This window comes from Tasmannia lanceolata, unplaced genomic scaffold, assembly GCF_043159265.1.
Source record: "Tasmannia lanceolata isolate RefF3 unplaced genomic scaffold, GAP_Taslan_0.1 ptg000020l, whole genome shotgun sequence".
Classification (NCBI taxonomy): domain Eukaryota; kingdom Viridiplantae; phylum Streptophyta; class Magnoliopsida; order Canellales; family Winteraceae; genus Tasmannia; species Tasmannia lanceolata.
The window spans coordinates 22,478,482-22,506,182 of record NW_027518697.1 but is presented as its reverse complement, the minus strand read 5'-3'; the positions used below and the strand labels follow the sequence as shown (position 1 = coordinate 22,506,182).

Genomic DNA, 27,701 nt, shown 5'->3' with positions numbered 1-27,701 from the left:
AAACTTTCCCCGAAAAATGAGTTTTCCACTGTTTGGTTAACTCATTTACCAGAGATTTTATATTCCTAGATTAAAGTTTTCTTCAAAAAATTGAGAAAAAAATTGATATATGCGCACACGCGCGCACACACACAGGTTATATATAGTAAGCTAATTGAAAGGTCGTATATAGGAAACAATAGTAAGCTAATGATAGGTTATATATATATATATATATATATATATATATATGTATATGTATGTATGTATGTATGTTTTTGTGTGCGTGCGGGCGGGGGTGGTGGAGTCTTTTTCTAAAGAAATGCGTTGAGAAAAGGCAAATGCATCGAACCTTTCAACGAGATAGGAACTATCGGCCACTTGCCCATTAACCCATTCACACAATTGCCAAGTCACTAGATTCACCAAGTAGGAGTTTGTGTGATTTGAGTCATTGAATCGTGGGTAGCGCAGTCTGTTGTAAGTTTAGGTCTTTGAGTCTCTGAATCGTCGTCGAGATTCCGTCGCGTGATTGAAAGACTCTTTGTGTTAACGCGCGAGAGGCGAATCGCCTTCGCATGAATCACAGAGCCGTTCCACACTAATTCAAATCAGAGGGCCACGCCAACCAAATGGAGTTGATTGATCAAGTTGATCTGCACTAATGTCAGGTTACTGATTCGCGTGGACTGTTTGAACTCAGAAAGAATAACATTAGATTGACTTTTGAACCCTTGTTCAGTCGGTGATGGGCAGTGCATCCTCGTTAAGTCTTCTGTTCACGGATTCATCTTCAATGTCAGCAACAGGGCATTCCATGCACTATAGTATCTTGACAATGAAAATTGTCAACATTGGCAACCATGGGGATGACTGGTGCAAGTCAAGAATCAATAAACAAGCCTTGTCCATAGGGCTAGTTAGAGGTTAGAGAGAATGATAGAAAATGGCTGCAATTGCAATAATAATAGCAAGACTGAGTTGTATACTAGTGAATGTTTCGCTCTTGAAAGTTCTCACTTTCCATTCAAATGAAATTATTAGCAGAGGAACGAAATGAGTGTCCAGGTTCACTATCAGAAGCAGTGGCACGAAAAATGGATGCCCGTATTATATTCAGAGTCGCAACACTGAGAAAAAGTTTTCTACAAAAAAACCTTTTGGCCAGTTTGACTGGAAGTCCCTCTGGAATTGAGTGCACTTCACCTCTCTATCTTCCTCTTCAAGACTCCAGAAAGGTACTCTTGGAACACTGATGGGCATCAAATGAAAGAATTTTTTTTTTTTCTTTTGAAAATTATAAAATGAAAGAAAAATTAAGTACTCTTTCACTTTGATGTGGAAACATAACTGCCCATCTTCTCTTTCGTCTCGGGAGAAATACGACCGGGGTGAGCTAATTCAAATCCCTCGGGGTGGGCGTGGGGTGGGGGGTGGTAGAAAGGAAAGCTTGGCTCTTGGGCCGTCTGAAGGAGATTGAGGGGAGGGTGGAGGTTGGTCTGGCCTCTGTTGTGGAAGAGGAAGAATCGGCAAAACTCAAGGAAGAATATAATCGTTTTCTGCTCCAATATGAAATATATTGGCGTAAAAAATCAAGTGTGAAATGGTTAACAGAAGGAGATAATAACACAGCTTACTTCCATGCCTTAGCGGGAGTGAGAAGACGTGGGAACCAGATTGAGGCTTTGCAAGTGAATGGGGCTATGTCGGATGACAAAGAGGCAATTACTAAAGAAATTGTGGAATATTATAAAAATTTATACTCTTTTGAAGGAGAGGATCGGCTCATTCTTGAGGGGTGGTGTTTGGGAGATTAGATGAGGAAGATAGAAAAGCTTTGGAGAGGCCTTTTTCTGAGGAGGAAGTTGAGAGAGGGGTCTCTTCCTTGGGTAAGGATAGAGCTCCCAGGACCGGATGGCTTTTGTCTTGCTTTTTTTTCAATCTTGCTTTGGAGATGTGAAAGATGACATAATGTTATTCTTCCATTACTTCTTTGAGGGGTTGGATCTTGATAGAGGGGACCGGGGCTACTTTTATTGCTCTTATTTTGAAAGGCATTGGGGGTCAAAAGTTTTGAATTTCCGCCCAATTAGCTGGTGGGAAGCCTTTACAAGGTATTGGCAAAGGTACTAGCAGAAAGAATCAAGAAAGTATTGCATAAGATTATATCCCCAAGCCAATGTGCCTTCATTCACAAGAGACAGATTCTGGATTGCTCCTTCATTGCAAATTAGACAATAGTCTACTACTCAAAGATGGGTCTTCAGGGGATTGTCTGCAAACTCGTTATGGAAAAAGTGTACGACAAAGTGGAATGGGGTTGTTTAGACTATCTCTTGGTGAGGATGGGATTTGGTCGGAAATGGAGATTGTGGATACTGAAATGTGTCTCCTCAGCCTGGTTCTCAATTCTTGTTAACGGGTCACCTAAGGGATTCTTCAAGTCCTCCATGACTTAGATAGGGTGTGACCCCCTATATCCCGTCTTATTTGTGACAGTAGCAGAAACTTTGAGTAGACTGTTGGATAAAGGTAAAGAGAAGCCGTTAGAAAAAGAAAAAAGAAAAAAAAGAAAGGCTTGATAAAAGGTTTTGAAGTGGGTTAAGAAAATATAGAGATTTCACACTTGTAGTTTGCCGATGACACACTCTTATTCAGCTCCCCAGATCCTGTAAAGGCGTTGAATCTCAAAGCCATTCTTCGGTGCTATGAAGTAATCACAGGTCAAAGATCAAATTTCCATAAGTCAAAGGTAAATGGCATCCACCTGAAAACAGAAACCACCCTAGGCTTGGCAGGAATTCTGGGTTACTCAATGGAATTGCTGCCTTCTACCTATCTCGTTTTGCCGTTGGGGGTGGGAAGACCTAAAAAAGAAAGCTGGGAGCCATAATGGAAAGAGTAGAATGAAGGCTATACATTTGGAAAAGGAATTTGGTTTCTAAAGGAGGCAGGATTACTGTAGCATACTTGTTGAATATCCCAATCTACCAGCTGTCCATGGTCAAATGTCCGGTTAGTGTGGCTAACAGGCTAGAGAAAATCCAGAGAAGGTTCCTATATAAGATTCAAGGTACATGCAGCGGACCGAATAAGATTTTGGAGTGATGTGTGGTGCGAGACACTCCCATTGAAGGATGTTTTTCCGGATTTGTTCGTGGTAGCAGAGTCAAGAGAGGCATTGGTAAATGATTGTTTTATTCGTAGGGACAATAGGGTGGTGTGGATCCCAAAATTTAGGATCGGTATTTTGTTATAGAAGTGGAGTCAGTGGGAAGACTAATGGCAACACTGGAAAGATGTTATGTTAAACGGTCTGGCTCGGATAAAAGAATTTGGATCTGGAACCTGGAAGGCAATTTCACAGTCAAATCTTTCTACATTCACTTAGTGCCATGCCCTGTATCCTCTAAAGTTGCTAAGGTATGGAGCATTCCAGCACCACCACGTGTTTGTGCCTTCGGATGGACGAGGTCACTAGAAAGGATACAAACAATTGATTTCCTAAGGAGACGGAATTGTTTAATCATAGACCATTGCACTCTATGCTTAGAGACGAGGGAATCAGCTGATCATTTGTTGGTGCATTGCAAAGTGGCAAGAGAGGAGTGGCGTAGATTATTATCAAGATCTGGAATTGCTTGGGTTTTCCCGGCGAAGCTATTGGATCTATTGGAAAATTGTGGCGTAGATTATTATGAAGATCTGGAAGTGCTTGGGTTTTCCCAGCGAAGCTATTGGATCTATTGGAAAATTGGGCCATGGCTCCTTGGAAGCAAAAAGGAAAGACTTTATGGCATGTTTCTTTTCTTGCAACCATCTGGGTACTATGGAAGGAGAGAAGTGGGTGGGTGTTCAAGGGATACTCGAGAAGCCCAACATATCTATTCACTAAACATCATAGCACTTACAATATCATGGGTAAACACGCTGCCGAGTTTTATTTTCGTTTCGGCACATGATCTATGGTATGGTTGGAAAGTAATATGCAACGAGGTAAGTGGAGAGCATAAAGCCGCTCAAGAATGGCAACTACCCACCCAAGGGTTGCTCAAGCTCAATTTCGACGGATCGAGTATGGGAAACCCGGGTCCTTCTGGGATTAGGGGAATCTTAAGCGACGATCAAGGGACAGTGATCTGGGTCTATTCGGGGCCCATAGGGATCATAGACGCAAATGAGGCGGAGGTAAGGGCGGTGCACCATGGAATAAAACTCTACAAAATGCAGAAATGGAAAAGGTAGTGATAGAGGGGGATTCAATGAATGTCATCATGTGGCTTAAAGAAAGTCATCCAATTCCCTGGAGATTTGCCGCCCTCTTTGATGAAATCCACGATTTGGGTAATGAAGTACCTCTAGTTGTTCATCATGTCATATGCTCCACCAATGGGGAGGCGGATGGGTTGGCCAGAGACGGAGTATCTAGACAGTCCATTGAATTGTTTGATTTCCTCCCCCCTTAAATGGAGCTTTTGCATTTGCTGTGCCCTCATATTGTAGTTCTTTTTAGACCCTCTCAGCCTTTGCTCTATTAATAAAATCTTTTGCCATTCAAAAAAAAAATTTAAAAAATCCTTACGACCTAGTATCATCAGTCTCACGATGTTTTTCTTCTTGGGGGGTATTAGTTGTTAGCTGGTTAGACTTAATAGAAAGGAGAAACAGAGAAGGAGAGGCAATGGGGAAGCGAGGACGAGACGGGTTGGGTAGAGAGCAGTTTCGTACCCATTGAGGAAGATGCTGCCATGTTGGATGAGCAAGAGGGGTTGGAGCAAGAGAAACTAAGTCAGCTGTTTTGCATTTTTTTCCTCTGTTTTTGTTGCTGCTGATCAATAAATTTTCTTCTTCTTCATGTCTATCTAATTCGAGCATTGACCAGTTGGAGTTTTCCATTTTGATCACCACCGATGTTCCTCCATGGCTCTCTCTCTCTGACCAATCGAACGGTGATACCATTTCTTCTCTTTTGTCCTCCTGAATATGCCCTGTTTTCTCTTTTTTATTTCTTTTGATTTGTGGACTGAAAAATAGCTTAGAAGCAATGTTTTATAAATGGGTTTCTACCAAAAAGAAAAAAAGGCAGATGGAATTGAAGCACGTGGTTGGAAGGATGAGAGGAATGAAGGTGAGGCATTGTCTCATGGCAATATTCGGATTAGCAGTCTTTTTGAATATTGACGGGATTTGGTAGAATCCAAAACTGCTGTCATTGACTCTATCTTGCAAAAACTCATATGAAAGAGAGAGAACTCAACATGTTTTTTTGTTACAAGAGAAAAAGGAAGAGGAGATTTTTCTCGTGGGAGGGGAGATTGGGATTTCAAAGGTTTTGTGGAAGCAAGCAGGATTTCTTCCACTGTATTTATTTCTGTTATCTTGTAAGTATTGTCTCAGTTCGTTGACTGCTTTTCTCCTCGTTCTTTCCTAGCTTCAGTATTTAGGTCTATTTCTCATATTTCATTCACGCATAGTTTCTCTTTTCTCACTGAATAAACCAAATGCATGACTTCTTTAACCTCTTGCAGGCTACCGTGGTTTATATATTCCACACTTGTATCTGGTTATTACGCTTTCTAGACTTGCACCTTTTTGGGATCCCATCCAGTTTTATGTTTTATATTAATTAATGAGTGCTTTTCACATTGTAAAAAAATTCAAGAGTTACTGTAGAAGGTTCTGTTACCTGTGGAACTCCATTTGGTATTTTTTCATAACTAGAATATAACTCTCTGTGTGTGTGTCTTGTGGTAAGCTGGGATTGAACTCATGGCCTATGCATTGCATCCATTGGTTTATATTTTCTTGGGCAGAGACCCCAATGTGCACATCTGTTTTCTATTATCATTACACATCTATTCCTTTTTCCTTGGGCATGAATTTTCTGGCTTTGATATATATGTAGGCTCGCATAGATTTTGATGACAAAAGCAATTGGGAGTACTTGTTCAAGGAGTATTGGTTAGAGTTGAAAGGGAAGCTATCATTAACTTCAGAAGAGCTTACCAGAGCTATAAATCCACGCAAGGGGCCTGGTGGTTTGCCTCGTAATGAGGAATCTTCTGATGAATTATATGATGCTAATAATGATCCAGGTTCCAGTTCAGATATCTCTTCAGGAAATCTTGAAGTTGGTAATTCTGCAAGAAAAAAAGGGACAAAACGGTCAAAATCCTCTACCATCGAAGAGGATTCTCCCAGTGCGATAAAATCATCTGGTACGGGAGGGAAATCTGTGGTACAGGACACCGAGTGGGCTTCGAAAGAGCTCTTGGAGTTTGTTGCTCACATGAAAGATGGCGATAAATCCGTCTTATCCCAGTTTGATGTTCAGGCTCTCTTGCTAGAATATATAAAACTAAAAAATCTTAGGGATCCGCGCAGGAAAAGTCAAATAATTTGTGACCCGAGACTTGAAAATCTCTTTGGAAAACCACGTGTTGGGCATTTCGAAATGTTAAAGCTTCTTGAATCACACTTCCTTATAAAAGAGCCTCCTCCAACCTTTGCAGATGACAGTCTAGATACTGAGGTTCTTCATACGGAGGTTGAAGGCAACAGTGATGCCATAACAAAGACTGGCTCAGATAAGAAAAAGAAAACACGGAAAAGGAATGAGAGGGGCCCACAGACTAATCTTGATGATTATGCAGCAATTGATGTTCACAACATTAACTTAATTTACTTGCGACGCAACTTGATGGAGGATTTAATTGAAGATATGGACAGGTTCCAGAATAAGGTTATTGGCTCTTTTGTGAGAATAAGAATTTCTGGTGCAGGTCAAAAGCAAGATATGTATAGGCTTGTTCAAGTAGTAGGTAAATTTTTTTATCCTTTTGTCATCAATTTCTTTATTTACCATTATCTGTTATTCTTTTTCTTATAAAAAAAATCAATTTCTTTATTTACCAGTATGTGTTTGCTTTGTGGAACAAATAAAATCACGAAGGCTGACAGTTTTCTATGCAGGTACTGGCAAGGCAGCAGAGCCATATAAAACTGGCAAAAGGACAACAGACGCTACACTTGAGATATTAAATTTAAACAAAACGGAGGTTATAACTATTGACACAATTTCAAATCAGGAGTTCTCTGAGGTGATTAAGCATTGATGTTCATATTCATAGTTTTTTTGCCCCCATCATTCTATGTATATTCAGCCTAATGACATTGTATATGGTGTTATGTAAACTTTCTGTTTGGCTGTTTTAGGATAGTTCTGAAAAATTATTCATTGTAGAGGTATTCATTTAACCGTAAAAGGTTCTCTATCCTGTAGTTTGTCACACACTAACCTCTGTCTGTTGTAATGATGTCATTGAAGGAAAACTGAAGTATTCGACTTATTGTTTCTCGACATATATGTGTGACGATCTAAATTTTTTTGTCTAGGACCCACACAGACACCTCTCAAGCTCAATCTCACATACATTACTCTTGCAGGGTTTAAAATAGAAAAATTAAGAAACATATAAAAAATAAGTACACAATCTAGAAAAAACATGTATTCTATTTAGATGTTTGCTTTCGAGAACTTAGTCTGAGCTAAAAGTCCACAATTTGATTCCTTGCATGCATCCCCACCCCTAGAAACTTTTTATATAGAATATTAATTCCCATTCCACACTCGCATTGCGGCCTTGCCGGCTACGGACACACGGCGGCAGCGAAGGTGGCTAAGTACGGGAGTGGTTTCTCCCCTTTCTTCCTACGTTTTTTTAGTGGGTGTGAAAAATACAAAAAAAAAGAAAAGAAGACAAAGAAGGGAAGTAGATGAAGAGAGCCTAGAGCCCTCGTACTGTGTTGACAATGGGGTAGACAAAGAAGACAAGAAAGAAATGGGAAAAGTGAGAGTCTATAGTCCGCTGACCAAAAAAGTGAGAGTCTATATATATATATATATGAGGAAAGTGTTTCTAGTCGGTCGGCTAGAGAACCTTCTCTAGTCCGCCAACCAAAAAACAAGGTGGGCCCACAATATTTGGATAATCCAAAACATTCTTTTGATGGGCCCTGGCATAGATAGGGTGTGCCCAAAAAATCAGCTACATAGGATCATCCTAACCCTTTGATTTGTGGAGGTTAAAAATGGACAGATTTGTGGAGTTTATACGCGTCCATTTTAACCTCCATAAATCGAAGGGTTAGGATGATCCTATGGAGATGATTTTTTAGGCACATCCTATCTATGACCGGGCCCATCAAATGAATGCTTTGGATCATCAAAACAACGTGGGCTCACTCTGTTTTTAACCTCCACAAATCGAAGGCGTAGGATGATCCTATGGAGCTGATTTTTTGGGCACACCCTATCTATGCCAGGGCCCATCAAATGAGTGCTTTGGATCATCCAAACAACATGGGCCCACTGTTTTTGGTCGGCGGACTAGAGAAGGTTCTCTAGCCGACCTATATATATATATCGGATTGGCTAGGGTCCATCGCAAAAGGCATTTCGTGGAATGTCTGTTGCTTGAGAGAGCAGTCACCTCATGAATTATTACAAACTCTGTTGGAAAGTAAGCCTATGTGGCTGATGTCTCATGCAACAGACGTTCTGTGAAATGCCTTTTCCGATGGACCCTAGCAAATCACTCAACTCAACTAAGCCTTTGTCCCAAACTACTTAGGGTCGTGTATATATATATATATATATATATATATATATATATAGGAAAGCGTTCCTGCGCTTTAGTAAATATAAAGACTCCCATTGGCTTGTTTAGTGGTCCCGCTTGTGAATAGATAAGAGGAATCCCGACTAAATCCTGTTTCACATGCATCTCGACACGACAAAAACGTTTGTTGCCCATGTGTCAGCCTTTGGATCAAGTGAACAGTTTAGATTAGAAGTTCTAAAAAACCCTTAAAAAGGTAGCCGGTAACCCAATTCCTCCTCTTTTGTAATTTTTCACGCCCAAAATACCGCATTTCCAAAGAAACAGAGTCAATCTGCTCCTCCCTCTTACGTTTTTTAAGGAAGAAAATCCAATGAAAAAAGGTGCAAGTTTCTCATTCCTCTCTATCTCCTTAACAAAAATTTCCCGTGGGTGATTTTTTGCTCAATAACCGCTAGTACGGTCAGCTTTCCTGGGAGAAGGAAAGAGGTTGAGATCGAACCTTCGTGATTTTCTGGATTTTGATGCCTTGGGAAGGAGATCAACCAGAAAGAATTAGTCCCTTATACAGTTCAGATCTGATCTTGGTAGATCAGCTGAAATTACAGGGATCGATGTGTGCAGGACTATGTTTAGTTTAAGGTTGATCCCAGTTTAAACGAATGGAGTGAATGTACTGAAGCCTGCTAGATATTTGATGATTGTTATGCCAATTGGCTGTAATTGGAATGTTTCTGTGACAAAACCATAGAACGGATTTGTTCAAGACCTCTCATACTCTTCAATTGAACGAATTCTAGAGGGCCGCAATACCATCTCTGGGATCCGATCACCGGTTGTGTTGGCTGTAATTGGAATGTTTCCTGGGAGCTTGGGATTCATGTTGTATTGCGTCCAATGAACAACAGGTACCCGGTTCAATATAATTGGGAGAAGTAATTTTTACCAAAGTGAAGGCCAACCGATTCTAAGAATTTAATCTCGGTGGGAAGCTCACCATATGTATGTTGGTATATGGGAGAAAGGACTTACTTCCTCTCACACCTAATCCAAATATGGTTTGAAATCCAATTGGAGAAGGAAGGGTCACCCATAGTCCCCGTGAAAATATCAAAAAATCTAACGCGAAATAGTAAAAACTTTCCCGAAATCCTCTTCCTACTTTTCGCCTCTGGTTCGAGGGAAAGACTGGTACGAAGCTTAGGGTTTTCATTTTGTGGTACAACAGCGAAAGAGACGAGTGGTTTTTTTTCGCCTATGGTTTGACGGAAGGGGAGAATAGTCCAGATTTAGTCGAGATTCCTCTTATCTCTTCACGAGCGGGACCCACAAAACAAGCCAATAGGTGTCTTTCTATGATGTACAGCGCACAGGAACGTTTTCCTCATATATATATATATATATATGAGGAAATGGTTTGTGTGCAGCTGCACAGATAAGCTATCTGTGCATGGCTGCACAAACCATGGGGGGCCACATTTTTTGGGGGATCCAAAGCATTCATTTGGAAGGCCCTTCCATGGATAGGGTGTTTACCAAAAATCAGCCCTTTAGGATCATCCTAACCTTGCCATTTGTGGAGGGAAAAAATGGGCAGAAACAGTGTCTGTCCATATAGGGCTGATTTTTGGTACACACCCTATCCAAGAAAGGGCCTTCCCAATGAATGGTTTGGATCCCCCCAAAAATGTGGCCCCCACTATGGTTTGTGCAGCCATGCACAGATAGCTTATCTGTGCAGCTGCACACAAACCATTTCCTCTCTCTCTCTCTCTATATATATATACACACACACACACACACACACACACACACACTAGTAAAATACCCCGTGCGATGCACGGACCGACAAAGAACTGTATGAACCACATCATAGGTTGATCCAAACCGTCCATTTGATGGAGCACAACATCAATAGGTTGTGCCCGTAAAATCATTTCCATAGGCTGATCCTAGCCCTCCAATCTACAGAGGTTTTCATAATTAAAAAAGCATAAAGGAGGGGTGTAGGATTGAAATTATGTGGCTTTAATGGGTGCCTTTGTTAAAAAGCATAAAGGAGGGGGTAGGATTGAAAATATGTGGGTTGAATGGGTGCCTTTGTTAAAAAAAGTCAAAAAAAGTGATGTGTAATTTTGATAAAATTTTGAGAGAAATTCAAATAATTCTATCCTTTTCTCTTCTGCTATATAGTATACTAGTAAAAACCTCGTGCGATGCACGGGCTGACAAAGAACTGTACGGACCACATCATCGGTTGATCCAAACCGTCCATGTGATGGACCACAACAGAAATAGGTTGTGCCCGTGAAATCATTTCCATAGGCTGATCCTAGCCCTCCAATCTATAGAGGTTTCCATAATTAAAAAAGCATAAAGGAGGGGGGTAGGATTGAAATTATGTGGCTTTAATGGGTGCCTTTGTTAAAAAGCATAAAGGAGGGGGTAGGATTGAAAATATGTGGGTTGAATGGGTTCTTTTGTTAAAAAATGTCAAAAAAGTGATGTGTAATTCTCATAGAATTTTGGGAGAAATTCAAATAATTCTCTCCTTTTGTCTTCTGCTATATATATATATATATATATATATATATATATATATATATATATATACACAAACACACACACACACACTTGTAAAAAATCCCGTGCGATGCACCGGCCGACAAAAAACTGTACGGACCACATCATAGGTTGATCCAAACCGTCCATGTGATGGAACACAACATAAATAGGTTGTGCCCCAAAAATTATTTCCATTGGCTGATCCTAGCCCTCCAATCTATAGTGGTTTCCATAATATGTTGTTCCTCTTAAATCAGATGGTTAAGATCACCCTATAGATTTTTTATTAAAAAAGGATAAAGGAGAGGGGTAAGATTGAAATTATGTGGCTTTAATGGGTCCCTTTGTTAAAAAGTATAAAGGAGGGGGTAGGATTGAAAATATGTGGGTTGTATGGGTGCCTTTGTTAAAAAAAGTAAAAAAAAGTGATGTGTAATTCTCATAGAATTTTCAAATAATTCAAAAAATCCTTTCCTTTTCTCTTCTCCTATATAGTATAGAGATATATTAGTGAGGAGAGGGACACACGACTCTCTCGCCCCCTAATTTCTCCTCCACTTGTTTCTCACGTAACATGATATCATAGGCCTAGGGTTTTCGATGCCCTAGGGACCAAACTTGAAGAACCTTGCCACTCCCGTCACCCACCAATCCGTAACCCTACAATCTGCAACCGTCCACCTTGGGCAATCCCCAAAATCCACCCCACCTATTGCGCAACCCCCTTATTGCCGTAACCTATCCTGCACAAGTAACCTATCACCCCACCTTGCGCAATCCCAAAAAACCCACCCCACCTATTGCGCAATCCCCTTATTGCGGTAACCCATCACGGGCAAAAACCCCCCTCGCTCTTATCATTGCCGTAACCCCTATCCTTCCTCCATCCTTTGGTTGCCGCGCTACCCAAACCCTAATCTCCATCCCAGACATCCCCATATTCCCGAATCTCCATATCCCATTGACTCAACCCCAAATCCCCAATTCCCTTGCCGTGATCCCCAAATTTCCATATCCCTTTTTGTAAATCCATCCATCTTCCCATTCCTATTCCCCAAACTTCCAAATCCCTTGCCGCGATCCCCAAATTTTCATATCCCCTTCTGTAAATCCATCCACCCTCCCATTCCCCAAACCTTCAAATCCCAGCGAGCCCCAAATTTCTATATCCCTCTCTGCCCCACCCCAATCCCCATCTCAACCCTTACATCTCCAAATCCTAATCCTAACCCTAATTCTTTCTCTTTGACGACCTAAATACTCTAACCCTCTTTTTCATCCTTGTGTTTGGCGGCTTCGGATGGATATGCCTGTTGATTTTCAGTGTTATTTATGGTGGTGGTGCTTGTCGGGTTCTTTTCATGTCCCGAATTCACTTGGTGATGTTGATTTGATTTATCACTGGTATTATGGCTCTCCCTATGTGTTCCTCTTCTACAAGTTTGGATATTTCGAACCTTCAGATGACCTCTATTAAATTGGATGGGTCGAATTACCCACCTTGGCACATGGGGGATGAGAATTATTTGCTTGCTCGTGGTCAAGTCGAGTTTATAGAGCATTATCCCCCTATTGATGATAAAACCTATGCTAAGTGGCGCAAGGAGGATGCTGTGATTCGAACTTTGTTGTGGAATAGTAAGGAGACAAAAGTAGCTGGCCCGATGATGTAACTTAAGTCCCTCTCAGGACATATGACAATGAGCTGACACTTTGTTTTTTGTGGTGAAGAACCTCACCCGTATTTGTGATATTTACTCTGAGTGGATGGGTCTCTAGCGTGGGGACAAGTCGGTATCAGACTTTTACTGTTAGTATGTAGCCCTTTATGAACAACTTGATCTCTACATGCCATTCATTGTAGATCCTACTGTTCTTGCCAAGCAGGACTTATGTGTTATCAAGTTTGTTGATGCCTTGGGCCCTGATTTTCTCCCGATTCGGCAATAGATTGTTGGCGCAGGGACCCTTCCCTCTCTTGATGAGGTGTTCTCTCGCGTACAACCCTTTGTGATGGTTGTTGGGCCCAGTGACCCTGCTCTTGATGGCTCTGCTCTTGGGGATGATTGTAGTAGTCGTGGTGGTGGCCGGTTTGGCTGTGGTCGAGGCCGTGGAGGTGGTTGTGATTCATGGGGAGGTCGTGGTCCTAGTGGACGTGGATCTCGTTATTGCACTCATTGTCATCTGGGGGGCCACACTATTGATTACTGTTATAATTTATATCTAGAGCTTCGTACGTCTTGTTTAGTTCACTGTAATGTATTAAGGCTATATCACTAACTGTATATGTGTGTGTGTGTGTGTGTGTGTGTGTGTGTGTGTGTGTGTGTGTGTGTTTGTATTGGTGAGGAGAGGGACACACGACTCTATCTGTCTCTCCCTAATTTCTCACGTAACAAAGATGAATTTTTCCAAAAGCTTGATAGCTGGGATTAATATGGAAGATGGTAAGGTGCTGCGTCATGCGAGGGTACTAGGGTGTAGAAAGAAGGAATTGGGCTTTGGCATTTTCAAGGCATCTGTTTGGACTCGGTGATTGAAAGAATTAAAAGGAAGCTAGCTACTTGGAAAAAGAAATACCTATCATGTGGGCGAAGGATCACTCTTATCAAAGCAACATTGAAAACATGCCTGTTTATTTCATTTCCCTAGATAAAATACCGGTGAAAGTAACGAAACGAATTGAGAAGCTACAAAGAGACTTCTTTTGAGGAGAGCATGGTTTTAAATTTTGGTTTCGGTGGAAAACGAAATGAAATTCACAGTGAGTCGGAAAAGTACCAAACTTCGCCGAAACATTTCTGAAATTTCGGTGAAACGTTTCGGTGAAGTACAAAATTTCGGTGAAACGTTTCGGAAATTTACCGAAATTTCGATGAAATTTTTACAAGATTTCGTCTGAAATTTCGTACCGAAACCGAAACGTTTCGGTTTCATTGATGACCGAAACCAAAACCGAGATTTAAAACCTTGGAGGAGAGGGCAACAAAAAGTTGAGGCACCTCATGAACTGGAAGAAGGTTTGCAATTGTAGAAGCGTGGCAACGGAACCTAACAATGTCGAACAAAGCACCCATAGGGAGAAGTTGCTTTGGGGATATGAAGAGGAGAAAGAAGCTCTATGGCACAAATTTATTGGGGATAAATATGGTAGGGCTTTGTTGGGGGGTTGGTGTTGGGAGTGTAGGGACCCTTTGGGTAGATGTTCAGGTGCGTTAAGTCCATTTGTGGTCTTAGAGGCCGGTTTGAGTCCTTGGTTAGATTTAGAGTGGAGGGGAGATGGGATAAGATTTTGGGTCCATTTCTAGATAGGTGAATCTCTGTTGTGTCACACATTTCCGAATTTATATCTCTTAGTGACCGATAGAGGGGCAAGACTGTGTTTCTTAGAGAGGAGAGGAGGATTGGGGCGTGGGTCATGATTGGGATGTGGGAATTAGAGGGAGAGGGGGGGGGGGATTGTTGTTGTTGCGAGTGTAGGGACCATTCTTTTGGTAATGGTTCGGGTACATGAAGTCCATTTGTGCTTTTAGAGGACAGTTTGAGTTCTTGGTTAGGTTTAGAGGGGAGAGGGGACACGATTCTAGGTAGATCTCTGGATCAGTGAGTCTCTATTGTTCCATGCATTTTGGAACCTATATCTCCGAGCAACCAATACAGGGAGAAGAGTATGTGTTTACTTCGAGAGGAGAGGGGGATGGGGGGTCACGATTGGGTTATTAGGCTTAGAAGAAATCTGAAGGACATTGAAATTCAAATTTTATTCTTCCTTGTTGGGCTCCTTGCCTCCTCTTATTGCACTTCCATGCATTTTGGAACCTATATCTCCGAGCGACGTATAAAGGGGCAAGAGTATGTGATTAATTGGAGAGGAGGGCGGATGTGGGGTCACGATTGGGTTATCAGGCTTAGAAGAAATATGAAGGGCATTGAAATAGAAAGTTCATCCTCCCTTTTTGGGCTCCTTGCTTCCTCTTATTGCTCTTCTAGAATTCCATATCATAGAGTGTGGCCTTCTGGTCCTCAAGGTTCTTTTTCTGTAAATTTTTTTTTCCACAGGTTGGTTAACGTGGTGAGGGATGACGCTCACGTTTCCAAGCTTTGGAAAACTATCGCCCCTCCCTCCCAAAATGGGTGTGTGAAGCTTAACTTCGTTGGTAGCTCCAAAGGTAACCCTATAAGGGCAGGCATCAAAGGCATATTCCATGATTCGAACGAGGTGGAAGCGAAGGAGGTTGGACCATTTTCAGGGTTGGTGTTCAGGTTTCCTGGGTGTTTTGGCTGTATTTTCTAGGGACGCCTTGTCCCTGCTATTTTTTAACAGAACTGTTTCTTTCAACTCAACTCAACTCAACAAAGCCTTTGTCCCAAAGTAGTTGGGGTCGGCTAAATGAATCCTTTAGAAAAATTTCATGAAGAAGGTGAAAGGAATCCACCCGTCTCTAATCTTAGTTCTAGTTGGGTTCTTCTACTTGGATCATTTTCTTCCATTTTATCCTAAGGTCATGTTCTCTGTTATGTTCCTAGCTAAACTGTTTCATTCAAAAAGAAAAGAAAAAGAAGAGTTGGTTGATTAAATGTTGGCCAGAATCTTGTAAATCACTACGATGGTTCCAGTGGGGCCCACCCATTTTGAATGCGCACATGCGCACAAACTTAGTTGATCATATCCTGTCTTTTGTGTCTCAATTTTAATCCTTTAGGTATTCTTATTTAACTTTTAGGGCTGTGTTAACTTTTAGGTATTCTTATCTTGTCTCCAAATGAATTCATCTTGGATAAGATTATAATAGTTATAGGGATGCTGTATAGTATGCAAATAAGGATGAAGGCTGCCTATGATGGAGAGCTATTATTATTTTGCTAGTTTATCTAGGATTAATGTGATGTAGGACCATAAGGCAAGAGAACTGGTTCTTGTAGCTCTGTAGCAAATATTGTGTTGAACTAAAGGGGAAGCTAGGGTTCACAGTATGGTAAGATTGGCGTCAAGCTAGATTAAACTTTGGTTTTAAATTTCGGCCCAAATATTTCGATTTCGGCTTGGTACCGAAACCAAATCCACTTTGATTCATAAACATGCAAGATTTTGCCCAAAATTTTGGAATTTAATTAATATCACAGTCAAAATATGCGAATCATGCAATTTTTCAGATAAAAAACAAAGACATTAACCCTGAAAAAAACAAATTTCACTCTCAGAAAAGTGAAGAACCACGAGCTTCCTTTAAGATATTTCTTAAAAAAGGACAAAAATAAAAAGAAAAATCAATGTTGAAGAATTTTCCTTGGATTTCGGCCGTGATTTTACAAGATTTATGCTGAAATTTCTTACCGGAACCAAAATATTTCGATTTCGCTGATGACTGAAACCGAAATTTGAAACCTCGGATCAAACTAATCGTGGTATTTGGAAGATGCGCACACACACACACACACACATGCCCACACGAACACGCACACATACACGCATTTCATATTCATTTATGCAATAGTATATATCCCAATGCATGTGGAATCTGTGCATTCTTTCATTTCGGTGTGAATGGATACTAATCAAGATATTTAGGCATGAAAGAAAAGTAGTCATGATGTTAACTATGTAATATCTGTAATCTATGCATTGTATTTTCAGAGTTGGAATAGATAGTAGTCAAGATATTCAAACGTCTAAAGAACTGTAGTCATGATATTGACTTTGTACGAGTGGTAGCCATATTCTCACATTGAGGGATGCGTTCATGATATTGATTTTGTATGAGTAGTAGCCACATTATCACATTGAGGGATGCGTTCACTGTTGGGGTTTCATTTGCTATTTGCATCATCATTAATGCTAATTCAGTTGTATTTGTAAAGGTCATAATGGTGTGACATAATTACTTCTATGCCTGGCTTCCAGTTAATTGTCCTGTTGTGACTAATTCCTTTTTTTTTGTTGTTTGCAGGAGGAATGCAAGCGTCTACGTCAAAGTATAAAATGTGGATTAATTAGCCGACTAACAGTGGTAATACTATATTTCTTTCTACTTCCTCTTTTGGTATAATAATGCACACTTTTTTATATCATAATATGATTTATGTTTCTCTTTTGCAGGGAGAGGTTTATGAGAAAGCCAGGGTGCTCCAGGCAGTGAGAGTCAATGATGTGAGCACTGTACCCCTTCATTATCTTTTGATATTTATTTGTTTGTGTCATTTGGTTACTTTATGCTTCCTATCCTGCTATAGATCTTTGTTCAATTTATTAATTTTCGGCATTTAAGCCATTCAAAAAATAAAATGAAATAGAATTTCGGCATTTAATTTCTGAACATGATTTGTGTGCTTTCAACTCACGATTCTTGTGCCCCGTGTGCAGTGGTTGGAAACAGAGCTGTTACGGCTCAGTCATCTTCGTGACCGAGCAAGTGAAACAGGCCGTAGAAAAGAATATCCTTTCATGTTTAAACTCTATCGGTGGTTTTTCAGTATCGTAAAAACAAGGAGCTGGTTATAAAATCATTTCTTGTTAACTTGCTCCATAATTCATGCGGAAATTTGATATTTCCTGTTAGTCTATCTATACTTTGGTGGCACGTTAATCTTTACTGTGGCCAGAAAAATGAGTAATTGCACTATTTAGTTGCTTTTCAGCTGTAATAATGAGAGGAATGATAGAATGAAGGGCGCCCTTGCGAAAATCAGCTTCAAGGGCGCCCTTATTGGTTGATTTATGCAAAGTCATTACGGTTTCCACTTTTTAGGTGCTATCCACTTTTTTTGGTGCCACACTTTGCAGAAATTAACCAATAGGGGCGCCCTTGAAGCTGATTTTTGCAAGGGCGCCCTTCATTCTATCATTCCTCTAATAGTGAATTCTCAGAATTGCTTCTTTTTATATAATCCCATTTTAAACCATAATAATCTGTAAGGATATGAATTTAATTAATAACTTGCATATTGATCTCTCTCTCTCTCAAAAAATGTAGAAAGAATCTTGCACATTGTTGTCTTTCCCTCAAAAAGCAAAAATGAACAAAGAAACTTGGATACCTATCATCAGAAAAAAAGAAAAAAAAGAAAAGAAAAGAAACTTGCACTCTCTCTCCAGAAGGAAAAAAGTGAAGAAAGAAACTGTCATAATGATATCTTTATGTTCTAATTATAGATGTTCATGGTCAGTAGGAATAGAGATGTTCATGGTCGATAGGTAAAATGTTTGGTTTAAAGTTTTATATGCTTTGTAGTAGTTAGATTGTGGATGGTTGAGGTGAAAGAGTTTGCATATCTGTCTCTCCCTCTCTCTCGAAAAAAAATGAAGAAAGAATCTTACAATTGGACATGAAGTGAATATGTAAGAGAAGGCATATTTCGATGGTTTTTGCCTTGCTTTTGGGGAAAGATGGAGCTCCTGGACCTGATGTTTTTTGCCATGTTTTTTTTCAAAGATGTTGGGAATATGTAAGAGAAGACATATTTCGATTCTTCAATGAATTTTATGACGGTTTGAATTTGGATTGTGGTATTGGGGCAACATTTATCGCTCTGATCCTTAAAGTGAAAGGTGCCTCATCAGTATCAGTATTCCGCCCTATCAGTTTTCGTAGGATGCTTGTATAAGGTTCTCGCCGAGGTTCTAGCTGAATGTCTGAACAAGACTTTACTCTCAATAATATTTGATAGCCAGAGTGCATTTGTTAGCAAGAGACAAATTCTCGACTGTTCTTTGATTTCCAATGAAGTAGCGGATTACCACCATAAATTTAGAAGGGGACGGCTTATTTGCAAGCTGGATATGGGAAAAGCTTATGATAGGGTGGACTGGAAATGTTTAGACTATCTTATGGAGAGAATGGGGTTTGGCTCTAGGTGGAGGGATTGGATATCTAGTTGCATATCTTCCGAGTGGTTCTCTATCCTCATTAGTGGAATTCCTAGAGGTTTTTTAAAGTCGGGTTTAAGGCAAGGGGACCCTCTCTCTTCTTTCCTCTTTGTAATTGTTGCGGAAACTTTGACCAGGCTCATTGAAAGAGGAAAGAATCTGGGCTTAATAGAAGGTTTTAAGGGAGAGGGGGGGGGGGGGGGGTGAATTAGAAATATACCATCTTGAGTTTGCAGATGATACGCTTTTATTTAGCTATCCGGATGTGATGAAAGTGTTAGAATTTGAAAGCAATTCTGCGGTGTTACGAAGCAATAACGGGTCAAAGATCTAACTTCCATAAATCCAGAGCCTTTGGGATCCATTTAGAGTACAATGCAATTCAAGGGTTGGCTGGCATTATAGGGTGCGGAGTGGATTCCCTCCCCTCTTACCTCGGCTTGCTGCTTGGGTTTGCTAAACCCAAAAAGATGTGCTGGGATCATGTTGTGCAATGAGTAGAAAAAAGGCTGGATACGTGGAAGAGAAATCTTGTATCCAGTGGAGCTAGAATCACTCTGATCAAAGCAGTTTTAGCTAATATCCTGATTTACCTTATGTCGGTTTTCAAGTGTATTGCAAGCGTTGTTGAAAGAATTGAACAGATTCAAAGCCGTTTCCTTTGGGGTGGTTCCGATAATAAGTGGGGTATTCCCTTGGTAAAGTGGGAAAGAGTATGCTTACCTATTAGAGGTGGAGGGCTCGGAATTAGAAGCATCGGTTAACGTAGTTCTTATGGGCAAAATGGCTGTGGGCATCGTTGTAAATTTTGTTTCGTTTCGTCCGAAATGGTTTTCGGCCGAAAACAGGAACAAAATGATGAAAATTTCGTTTCGTTCCAGATTTTGGCCGAAATTGACCGAAATCGACTGGAATTGACCGGAATTTACTGAAATTTACAGAAACTTGACGAAATTTACCAAAAAGTTCCGAACGAAATTGTCCGAAATTTTGTTTTGGTGGCCAAAACGAAATGGCCACCGAAATGAAATTTACAACTATGGCTGTGGGGATTTTGTAATGAGAAATCTCACCTGTGGGTCAAAGTCATTGAAGCGAAATATGTTGCTCTCCCTGGCAAAGGGATACCCTTAGATGAGTTTAGATCCCAAGGCTTAACTATTTGGAGAGATATTATGAGATTGAATAGCCTATTTGAAGCCGGTACTAGATTCAGGGTTTATTCTGGGGAGAGAATTCGTTTCTGGGTAGACATTTGGTGTGGTGATTGTTCATTAAAAGAAAGGTATGCATATTTGTATGTCATCGCAGTGAAAAAGGACGGTTTTGTTAAAGACAATACGGAGAGAATAAATGGAAGTATAGTTTGGAGGCCACAATTTAGAAGGAACTTCTTCGATCGTGAGCTCACATCCATCGGTTGTTTGATGGAATTGTTGGATGGGAGTTGCTTAAAATCGGACGGGGTAGATAAACGAGTTTGGATCTGGAACACATCTGGGAATTCACTGTAAAATCATTCTACCATTATCTAGTGACTAGCTCGGTGTCTTCCAAAATTGCTAGAGCGTGTGCAATCCAAGCCCTCCTTCTGTGTGCACTTTTGGTTGGGCAGCATTAAAAAAGAGGATTTAGATGATGAATTTCCTTCGCAAAATGAAGATTCTTATCATTGATCATTGCGCTCTCTGTTCTGAGGCGGGGGAATCTGTGGACCATCTTCTCATTCATTGTAAATTGGCTAGAGTGATTTGGGGTAGTATTATAAGAAGATTCGGCATCTGTTGGGTTTTTTCGGCTACTTTAATGGATCTTTTCATTTGATGGTCTGTGGCGCCTCGGAAGAGTGAAGGTAAAATCCTTTGGAACATATGCTTTCTAGCTATTATATGGGTGATATGGAAGGAAAGAAACCCTAGGATATTTAAGGGGATTTCGAAGAGGTCGGCTTTCCTATCCGTCAAAGGTAGTTGCATTGGTTATCTCGTGGGTGAAATCCCTTCCAAATTTCCATTTCGTTTCGGCCTATGATCTTTGGGAAAGATGGGGAGATGTTTGTAGTAGTGTGGAAATCGAGCAAAAGATTGTTCTAGTTTGGGTTCCTCCTGCGTCTGGCTTTGTAAAACTTAATTTTGATGGCTCTAGCTTGGGGAATCCAGGCCCAACTAGGATCAGGGGGTGTTCTGAGAAATGATACAGGAGATGTTATTTGGGCTTTTGTTGGCCCAATAGTAGTAGCGGATGCCACGGAAGCAGAGGTACGTGCTGTGCATCAATGTTTAAAGCTCCTTGTTGAAGAGGGTGTTGATAATGTGGTGGTGGAAGGGGACTCATTGAATGTGATCTGTTCGATGACTGGCTTCAAATAGTCACCATGAAGGTTTGACAACTTGTTTGACGAGATGTTTGGCTGGGCGAGATCGTGTTCTATTGTCTTCCATCATGTTCGTCCTTCCGCCAATGAGGTAGCGGATAGCCTTGTTAAAATAGGAGTCTCCAAGGAGTCTCTGGCATTGTTTGATTATCTTACGCCTGATTAGTCTTCTCTTTGTATTTATTTTCAAGTTAGTGTTTTTTATCCTTGTATTGACCATCTCGGTCTTTTTGTTTCAATAATATTGGCTACCGCTTTCACAAAAAAAAAAAAGAACGAATCTTGCACATTGTTCTCTCCCTCAAAAAGGAAAAAAAATAAAGAAAGAAACTTGTATACTTATCATTAAAAAAATAAAAGAAACTTGCATACTTTCTCTCTATCTCCAGAAGAGAAAAAAATGAAGAAACTGTCATAATGAGATCTTTATGTTCCAATTATAAATGTTCATGGTCAATAGGAATAGAGATGTTCATGGTCAATAGGTAAAATGTTCACTTTAAAGGTTTAATAGTCTTTAACACAAAGCTGGTCAATATTACAAAGGTTTGGGTTTGACCACGCATTAGTCTTTGGGATTGAAGTGATTGCTTCTAGTCTATGATATTTGACTTTCAGATGCAATCCCACATAAACATTTTAGCCAATTTTTTAGGAAGACTAAATCTAAGTGAACTATGCAATGTGGGATTGTGGAGTAGGAGACATGATTAAAGTGCTTAATCTTTTCAGATAGCTTGTTTTGTTTCTGTTCTTGTCGAAATCTAATTTTCCTTGTCCTCTGGTGGGTCAATTAACTTTTGATCAAATTTTAGCTAAAAAATTAGTAATATCTTTATTAAAGTCTGGGGCTTGAATTCAGTCCCTTAGAGGTCCATTTGTAACTATTATGTGTTGTGGAAGAAAATGGTGATTCTTTGGACAATTCTCTTATTAAAGCATGTTGAACTTGGTATTTATTTAGCAGCCCATGAAGTCTGTTACGACTCAAAACAGAGTTCTTGGAAACGTTGATGGTTCATTTGCTATGAAAAGTGAATATGATCACTAGGTTTTGGTGTTAATCTCCTACTTATGAATGTGTGATTTGGTGCTTTATAGCTAGCCATCACCTGTGGTGGTCCGTGGAAATGTCTGTGGTACTTTGTAAGCAGAGATGCATAAAAAAGACTTCTTAACTAGCATAAATGTGAAGGGCACTAAAATGCGATGTGATTTTCAAATCATGAGCGTGATAATGACAGTAAGTCATGCTTTGAAGTTGGTGCCGGACGAAATTCTTGATGGGTTTGTTGAGAATGTTTAAAGAAAGGTTCAAGAAGGTTAATTGTTTGATAAGAAAGGGTAAAGATCGATAAAGATTGATTATATGGGGGAGAAGATTGATAAAGATTGGTTCTTAAGCGATTGGGTGGTTTATAGGTTGTGCAAGGTAAAAGATCGGGAAAAGAGAAGGTGAAAGGGAATGTGGAAATGGAAAATGAGTGAGGAAAAGGTGTTGGCGGAGAGAAGGATATACTTTGTGCGATGGGAGTTTAGTAGACGAGAGGGTATGCGGCTAAAGGTGAGGGAAAATGGGAGGTGTGGGTAAACTGTGGGGAAAAGGGGGTGCGCGGCTAACGTTTAGGGAAAAAGGGGTGCGGCTATAATATAAGAGAGAGCTGGTTGAGGCCAGCGACCACTTTGGCCATGACTTTTTCTTTAGAGAGGGAGGGAGGGTGCCCTTGAGGGTTTTCTCCTAGGCTATGGTTCAACTAAGTCTTGGAACAAAAATCTTCTTTCTCTAATTTATTCTCAAAATTGGCCAAATGCCTTATATTTATAGAGACCATAAAACTTGGGCTTCAAGACTTAATCCAACAATTCTAATAGAACATAAATACCAACTTAAAAAATAATTTGAGTGGTATAATAATAAAAACTCCTGGCCCGCATGAGTCTAAACTGTGAACTGCCAAATCATTAGGAACATTTAGAATTTTCAAAAACAAATAAATAAATAAATACCAACTTAAAACAAATTAAAATTCCTAACTTAACTAGATCTCTCTACATGGACATCTCCTATCACCAATAGACTACTAGACTTCAACTAGATCTCTCTACATGGACATCTCCTACCACCAATAGACTACTAGACTTCTTTTAAGTTGCAAGATGATCTTGGCGTTGCTTAAATTTAAGTGATTAATTACAAATGACATAATTACCCTTTTTTTGAAAGATAATAATTACCCTTGTCACTCAAGATTTTAACAATATAATTGGGGCTCCATTTTAAACACCTACAACTTAAAGAAACCTAGTGATATTGATGGGAAAAGACCGTGGTACCTTTACTATAACTTAAAGGACTCAAAAAACACCTAAATGGCACTTAAAATTAAAATATTGGCCATAGGATGATCCCTATCATTCTCTCCCACTTGAAAAGACCTGACCCAGTTGAGTATAATTGTGAACTTCTTTGGTTGCAGCATGGATCTTCGCACATGCCGCTTATGGTTGTCATGTCCAATGAACTAAGTATTTTCATCGCATAAGTAACTTCAGGCACTGTTGTCATTGGTTCAGGGTGATGTGGTCAGAAGGTGCTCTCGAGGGAATCCTTGTACCGTGTTTGTTTATTTAGAAAGAAAGTTGGTCCTTCTACTTCTGTAGGTCTATTGACATCCGCTCGCATGTTGATGATTAAATAGTAGAAACTAGAAGAGTGTCCAAACAAGATGATTGGCATGTTGAGCATGTATTGAAAGTAACGTTTTTCTCGATTTACACGTGCTCTCCTTTTACAGGCTTTTGCTCATTTGTTAGATGGTCTTCTTTGAATTGACATCGTAGTTCTTGCAAGGTTTAACACAAATCGCAGAGTTGCATTTTCTTACCCGCTTTCTCCATGTCAATTCTCACCTGCCTTCCTATGGTTGTCTTCTAAGCTCCTTGACTTGTTTCTCCAATCTAGCGCCGACACAAACTTCCTTAAACATCATCTGACCCTCATGCTGAGTATGTCGAATGATTCTATGATTCTCCTTTTTTAGGCAGGTTGGATAATACTTTTTTGTCCTTTCTATTCTCAGATAGTATTCACGGCCTAACTTTTGGTGGGTCATTATGATGGCCACTTTCTTAATCTGTAAGTACTTTGAGCTAGCCATGTACTGTCGGAATCGACTCTGGATTGACAAGTGTAGCTCTTGTTTGTGCTTGAAGTCGAGCACTTTCTGCATTGTCAATACAGAGTTGGATTGACAAGTGAAGCTCTTGTTTATCGGTTGAAGTCGACCACTTTCCGCATTGTCAATTCTCGCACACAAGCCTGTATCCAGATGTTCTCTTGTATGCATGATTGGCATGATACATTCGCTAAGCTTGCTGGATCCTAATACAAGCGGATAACTTCACTACACGAGCCTTGGCTTTCTCATCTTTCTCCTCTTGAATCCTCCTAGACCGTAACTTTTGGTATCTCTGAAAAGTATTTAACACAAAACTTTCTAGAAATTAATCCCTCGTATTGATACAACGGATGATGGGTAGGTTCCTCATTAGGCTTCGTTACAGCACCAATTAAAGTTTTAAATTTCGGTTTCGGTCATCAGCAAAACCGAAACATTTCAGTTTCGGTATGAAATCACGGCCATAATCCAGGCATGATTCTTCACCACTTGGGTTTCTTTTTATTTTTTGTTTTGTTTTTAGAAATATCTTAAAAGGAATCTCATTGTTCTCTTTCCTGTGAGTGGAGTTGATTTTTGTCAGGGTTTCTATCAAATGTCGACATTTCGACCAAAACTTTGCTTTTTTATTCGAAAAGTCGCATGTTTCACATATTCCGACTGAAACATTAACCGAATTCCGAAATTTCGTACAAAATCATGCCATACTGGGCAACATCTGATATTTTTCCGAATGCAAATGTCTTGTTTCGGTAGCATCCGAAATGAAATGTTTCGTACGAAATTTAAAACCATGGCTCGAGTGTCATCCACCACACTTTGGCAAGCCTAGCTCAAGTTAGCTTGGTAATGCAAATCGTCTCGTCATCGAATGCATTATGCTGCCACAAATGTCTCCAACACATCTTACTAATCAAGACAATTCCCATTCAACAAATCCATGAAAATCTGGTATGCCTTAATCCTTATTGTGTATTGACTATGACCCATAGGCTCGAATCTTCCCATCAAAATCCTGCAGTGATGTGTAGTCATTTTAACCTAGGCTCTGATACCAAACTAATGCAGGATGAGTACGGAAAGATCATTATGCACGTGCCTCTGATATCAAATTGATGTTGGGCGAAGTTCTTGAAAGATGCTTGAATTCTTGATTAATTTCTTGAAAATGTTCGGAGCAAAGTTCAAGAGGTTAATGGTTTGATAAAAGGGGTAAAGGAAATGTGGAAAAAATGATGCGAACAGGTAAAATGGGTGAGGAAAAGGTGTTAGTGGAGAGAATGATGTGGTGATGGAAAGAGGTGAGGAAAAGGTGTTGGTGAGAGAAGGATATAGGTTGTGCAATGGGAGTTTAGGAGATGAGAGGGTGTGTGGCTAAAGGTGATGAAAAAAGGGGTATGCGGGTAAAGTGTGCGAAAATGGGGGCATGCGGTTAAAGTTTAAGTGAGAAAAAGAGTTGAGGCTAGTTTTTAGGGGAAATAAGGGTATGTGGCTAAAGATAAGGAAGAAGGGGGCGTGCGACTATAAGATAAATGAGAGCTAAGGTGAGGCTTGTGGGCACTTTGGCCGTGGGTTTGTGTTTGCGAGAGAGAGTTCTCGTAGGCTATGTTTTAGCCAAGCTTTGGAGCAGAAATCATCGTTCTCTTATGTGTTCTAGAAAATGGCCTTACATTTTAGCCAAGCTTTGGAGCAAAAATCTTCTCTCGGTGTTCTCAAAACTGGCCTTGCAAATAGACGAAATAAAATTCGGGCTTCGATACTTAATCAAGTAATTCTAATAATTCTAATAGAACCCAATTACTAACTCAAAACAAATTAGAATTTCTAAGTTAACTTGAACTCTCTATATGGACATTTCCCATCACCAATAGACTATTGGGCTTCTTTTAGGTTGCAAGGTGGGCCCTTAGGGTCACTTAAACTTAAGTGATTAATTACAAATGACTTAATTACTTGTATTATAGTTTTGGGTCCCATTTGACACCTACAACTAAAAGAAACCAAGTGATATTGATGTTAAAAGCCCGTGGTATGGTATTCCTATTGTAACTTAAAGGACTTAAAAAAATGCCTATATGACACTTAAAATTAAATATTGGCCATAGGATGGTCCCCATCCAGTTATTTCATTTTTATGGGCGTTTATTATCCCAAATGTGGGGGCTCTCTACATCACCCCCGCCCCACCCATGACTACCACTTAAGTGACAAGAAGAAAAAAAAGATACATACTTGCTATTTTGTGACTACAAATTATTTTTTTAGTAAAGACAATCTTATTATTTTTTATAAAGATAGAATTATAGTAAACATGGGCTTACTAAGAACAATAAGTAAGAACCTTCGTAAAAGGTTGCTCAACCTCATATAGAAGACTTTAAGGAGGATGCCATAGAGGATTTGAATTTCTGAGCCTCTCTTTTCTTCCCCTTTAGCAGCCGCTGTGAGTGGTCATCTATCACTCTAGGTTCTTCTTCTTCCCCCAACTTCCTACACTTTCTTCCTCCCCCTCCCTTCTCTTTGCGTCTGTTTCTTTCTTCTTCTCATTGTTTCTTTTCTTCTTTTCTTTCTTTGTCTCACCCTCTCTTTCTTGGCCAGCCTATAGTCTTGGGACCATAGCATGTCATTTCCCCTACCTTCCTCTCTCATTTTCCTCTATTCTCTCCTCTCATAGTGTTAGCAATGTTACCGGGATCGCCCTCCCACCCTCCGACCACGATCCGGGGTCGCCGACGCCAAACATGGGTCGTTTTCTACCTGGATCGCCAAAAATGGCGACCCAGACGACCCGCAAGAAAGGGAGAGATGCATAGAGGGATTGAAGAACGGGGAAGGGAACAAAAAACAACTCTCCTTCCCAGCTTTAATCTAATCATTCCTCTTCTCAGTTTCTTCTTTTTTTAGCCACTTAAAACCCTAAACAAAAAATCCGACCACAAACCTATTGATATTGGCACTACAAGTTTTAACCTCTTTTTTAAACAGTCGACAAATGTTATTACCTTACCCACAAACTGATATTGGCGCTACAAGTTTTAATCTCTTTTTTAAATATCTGTCAAATGTGATTAACTTTCCCAAAAACTGTCAGCGGCCACCAGTTTATATGCGTGACCGTC

The 27,701-nt window shown here is 40.1% G+C and overlaps 1 protein-coding gene across 1 annotated transcript in view; it reads left to right on the top strand.

Annotated features, from left to right (window-relative positions):
* LOC143854114 (uncharacterized) overlaps positions 1-27,701 on the top strand; it is a 69,136-nt gene that overhangs the window by 22,647 nt on the left and 18,788 nt on the right. The window contains exons 4-8 of the mRNA XM_077363900.1: positions 5,885-6,800; positions 6,952-7,079; positions 17,114-17,173; positions 17,263-17,313; positions 17,527-17,597. Of these exons, the coding sequence (XP_077220015.1) occupies positions 5,885-6,800; positions 6,952-7,079; positions 17,114-17,173; positions 17,263-17,313; positions 17,527-17,597 (1,226 nt within the window). The remainder of the gene's footprint in view (positions 1-5,884; positions 6,801-6,951; positions 7,080-17,113; positions 17,174-17,262; positions 17,314-17,526; positions 17,598-27,701) is intronic.